This window comes from Leptonychotes weddellii, unplaced genomic scaffold (genome assembly GCF_054177405.1).
Source record: "Leptonychotes weddellii isolate Sample4059 unplaced genomic scaffold, ASM5417740v2 HiC_scaffold_17111, whole genome shotgun sequence".
NCBI lineage: Eukaryota > Metazoa > Chordata > Mammalia > Carnivora > Phocidae > Leptonychotes > Leptonychotes weddellii.
Genome location: NW_027754466.1, coordinates 1 through 4,282, shown reverse-complemented (window position 1 = coordinate 4,282; position 4,282 = coordinate 1). Strand labels below are relative to the sequence as shown.

The following is a 4,282-nucleotide window of genomic DNA, read 5'->3' as shown; positions in this document are numbered from 1 at the left end:
TCCATGTGTGCATGTGAGTTTGTGTGTGACTATGTGAGTGTGGGTTACGTGTGCACATCCATGTCTGCATGTGAGTGTGTGTGTGACTATGTGGGTGTGGGTTACGTGTGCACGTCCATGTCTGCATGTGAGTTTGTGTGTGACTACGTGGGTGTGGGTTACGTGTGCACGTCCATGTGTGCATGTGAGTTTGTGTGTATGCTCTGTGTACACGTCCATGTGTGCATGTGAGTTTGTGTGTATGCTCTGTGTGCACGTCCATGTGTGCATGTGAGGTTGAGTGTAACTATGTGAGTGTGAGTTGCGTGTGCACGTCCATGTGTGCATGTGAGTTTGTGTGTAACTATGTGAGTGTGGGTTACGTGTGCACGTCCATGTGTGCATGTGAGTTTGTGTGTATGCTCTGTGTGCACGTTCATGTGTGCATGTGAGGTTGAGTGTAACTATGTGAGTGTGGGTTACGTGTGCACGTCCATGTGTGCATGTGAGTTTGTGTGTGACTACGTGGGTGTGGTGTATGCTCTGTGTACACATGCATGTCTGGGTGGGACACCTGGGAACTCCTCTCACCCTCAGGGGGGTTCCCACTGGGGAGCTGGCCCAGGGAGCCCCTCACGACTGCTATGGTCCTTTTCGCAGGAAATCGTCTTCTACAAAGTCATCGACTATATCCTCCATGGCAAGGAAGACATCAAGGTCATCCCGTAAGTGCCAGGGTTTTAGGACAAGCATCACCTGAGGGCAGAGCACCCTTGGACCCATGCTGGGCTGGCACTGGGGATTTATCACAATGGATCAGCAGCCTCTGGCATGGCCCCTCACACGGTGGTGCTCCCTATGCTGTAGGACGAGGCAGAATGGGATGGGGAGGGAGGCACCATGGATGTCCAGAGTGGACTTCCAGAGGCCCAGGTGAGCTATCCAGGTAGCCCTGTCAACAGTAACTGACCTTTGAGTCCCTCAGGGTCTCATCTTAGCTCACCCAGCCACCCAGGCAGGTGGAGCTCCCAGAAGGCACACCCCATAGGGCAGGTAGGAGGGGATGTCCACCCCAGTGGAAGCACAGCTGGGCTAAGGGAAGGGCAGGGCTCCAAACTAGAGAAACTGGGGACAGGTGTTGGCCATTCCTCACCCTATAGCTGAATGGCCATGTGTCCCCAGACCCTATAAGCCTGTCAGGACCCCACCCTGCAGGTTCACCAAGGACTAGGATCCAGATGCTAGGCCTGCAGGACAGGTGACTGACACTGAGCTCCAGGGGCTGGATTGAAGAGTGGGGCCCCCGGTGGGGAGGGGGCTCCTACAGGGTGAGGGACCTCCTCAGCATTGGCCGAGGAAGGATCAGACACACCCAAACCTCACCCCTGGCCTCCTCCTACTCTCCCTGAGTCCACTACCTGCTAGCTTTCCCGCCCCACCCAGAGCTCAGAAAAGGGAATAAACATTAACACACACACTGAGCCAAAATCTACACACGTACATCGAACAACGCATCCACCATCTGACTCTGTGTTCTTTCCCCCAGCACACCCCCAGCGGATCACTGGGCCCTGGCCAGTGGCCTTCCAACCTACGTGGCAGAAAGTGGCTTTGTGAGTCTGCTGAGGCCCTGCCCTCGCCTGGTGCCCCGGCCCTTCCTGCCGGTCTGTGCACCTCTGCCAGCTCCCTGCTGCCCTGCTTCACCTACTTAGAGCTCATCGGGCTGGGTGGTCTTTTTTAGAACCATATCGTACATTGGGCTGCTTCAGGTGAATTTTTCCTGATCCTCTTTCAGATCTGTAACATTATGAATGCCCCCGCCGATGAAATGTTCAAATTTCAGGTATCTATCCATTCATTAACAGAAAGTGTGTTGTACTTAGGGAAGAAGATGTTCTGGTTCAGAAATGGTGGACTGAATTCGTTTTCGCTCCTTGAGAAACAACCTCAAAATCTCAGGGGCTAACAGCAGCAAACACGCACTTCCCGGGCACAGGTCTGTGGCTGGTGGGGCGGGGCCAGGCCACAATGAGCTTTCAGGTCTGCTCCTTGCTCCTCCTCTGGGGACGTGTGACCAAAGCAGGCTCTTTTCTGGAGGAGGCTGAGAGTCCAGTGGGCCAATGGAACTGCCCCGGTCTCTACAGCTCTTCCAGAAACTGGCCACTGTCCACATTTTACTGGCCAGGTGTCAGTGGAATGTGAAACGGGAACAGCTGCATAATCTGTGGGGCCCAGCAGAATGGAATACAATAATTCAACAATTATTAAGAACATTAAGAGCATGGAGGCAAAAAGATTCAATCGAGCGTGGGAGCCTTCTAAGAGAGGAATCCTGTGTGACTGCAGAACTCACACCATAAAGCCACCCTGGTGGGCATATAGGCTCAGCTTCAGCTAGCAGGAGAAGTCACAACACAAACCCGTGGACAGAGAGCTGTCACGCATGCGGGGAGTGAGCAGACAGGAAGAGTGACCCAGTCACCACAGTTGGAGGGCGGGAGAAATGAGATTGGTGCTTGCTGGGTGACAAGCCTGGGCCAGGGCCAGACCCAGAGTACTAGGCATCTCTGGACGCCTCTCCCTGCAGGAAGGGCCTCTGGACGACTCGGGGTGGATCATCAAGAATGTCCTCTCCATGCCCATTGTCAACAAAAAGGAAGAGATTGTGGGGGTTGCAACATTCTACAACAGGAAAGACGGGAAGCCTTTTGATGAGCAGGATGAAGTCCTCATGGAGGTAAACACCTGCCGTAGGTGCGGCTCTTGGAGGAGACACCTGTGTGATGGCATGGGACACAGCTATGTGGAGTCCCTTCCTACCATCTGCTTTAGCACTCGATCCAGCATAGGGGCAAGGGGGAGCTGTGAGGGGCCAGTCCCGGAGACCCCTTAAAAGCACTCAGTGCCCTGGAGCGGCCCTCCACGTGCCAGACACAGGGCCTGGTGCACGGCAGGTCCTGTCAGGGTGGTGACGCTATGGTCTGTCTGCAGTCCCTCACTCAGTTCCTGGGCTGGTCGGTGCTGAACACGGACACCTACGACAAGATGAACAAGCTGGAGAACCGCAAGGACATCGCCCAGGACATGGTTCTGTACCACGTGAGATGTGACAAGGACGAAATCCAGCAGATCCTGGTACCACTCCTGTCATGCCCTGGTCCCCTTCCTGCCCAGTGGGGAGACAGGGTGACCCCGCAGTCAGGGCATATCCTGTGGTCGGAGAGCCGAGCCAATCCTGGAGTTCCACATGCTCTGCACGGCCAGGGGCAGTCCCTCCCCTGTGTCCTCAGCCTCAAGCAGGGTCAGCTGTGAGCAGGGAGTGATCAGAGCCCTCCGGGTCAGGCCCTGTGGGGACGCCACCAGTTGTCCCTGTGGACAGCTTAGAACAGTGTCAGAGAGGCAGGGAGGGACACACAGGAAATGGTAGCCACTATCACTTCTCTCTGAAGCTAGAAGTTCCAGCTGGGGCTTCCAGAGGCAACTGCTGTCTTGTGCTAGACGTCACCCTGTCCCGCACTCACGAGGGCTGTGGGTAACGCCGTCACCCTGTCCCGCACTCACGAGGGGTGTAGCTAACATTCACTCTGTCTCAACACATCTGTTTTCTCTCGTAGCCGACAAGGGAACGCCTGGGGAAGGAGCCTGCTGACTGTGAGGAGGATGAGCTGGGGACAATCTTGGTCAGAATCTGACTCCCACCCCTCAGGTGGAGACTGGAGGGGCCTGAGGGTCGGGGGAGACTTCCTCATTCCTAGGAGACCTGAGCATGTCATCCCCTGATGTTTGCTGCTGTCTGCGTATCCCTATGCCTGGGTCTGTGTGTGTGTGTGTGTGTGTGTGTGTGTGTGATCTCTTTATGTGCATGTCTTTGCACCTGTCTCCCTGACAATACCTCTGTTCTCGTGGTGGGGCCATGGGTGGGGGCTGAGCCGCAGGGCATGTGAGTGGCCAGCCGCAGTCCAGAGCCACTGGAAGGGCTGATGTCAACACACTCCTGGGACATCTGAGGCTGGACAAAGGATCCTGGGAAGGGAAGAGAAAAGCCTGCCTCCCTCAGCCCCACAATCCCTCCCACAGAAGGAAGTGTTGCCGGGGCCCAACAAGTTCGACATTTATGAGTTCCACTTCTCCGATCTGGAGTGCACAGAGCTGGAGCTGGTCAAATGCGGCATCCAGATGTACTACGAGCTGGGCGTGGTCCGAAAGTTCCAGATCCCTCAGGAGGTGGGGGTGGGGGCCCGTGGTGAAGGGTCCCAGATCCACTGGGAGGTGGGGGGCTGTGGTGAAGGGTCCCAGATCCACT

The 4,282-nt window shown here is 55.8% G+C and overlaps 1 protein-coding gene across 1 annotated transcript; it reads left to right on the top strand.

Moving 5' to 3' along the window:
- Positions 1–639: 639 nt before the first annotated feature.
- LOC102748639 (rod cGMP-specific 3',5'-cyclic phosphodiesterase subunit beta) lies at positions 640–4,203 on the top strand (the record flags this gene model as incomplete). The annotated part of the gene is made up of 7 exons (XM_081810036.1): positions 640–704; positions 1,526–1,592; positions 1,775–1,822; positions 2,567–2,716; positions 2,971–3,114; positions 3,594–3,659; positions 4,057–4,203. Coding segments are annotated over 7 exons (687 nt in total), but the record flags the coding sequence as incomplete, so codon positions are not given.
- Between the last annotated feature and the right edge of the window lie 79 nt (positions 4,204–4,282).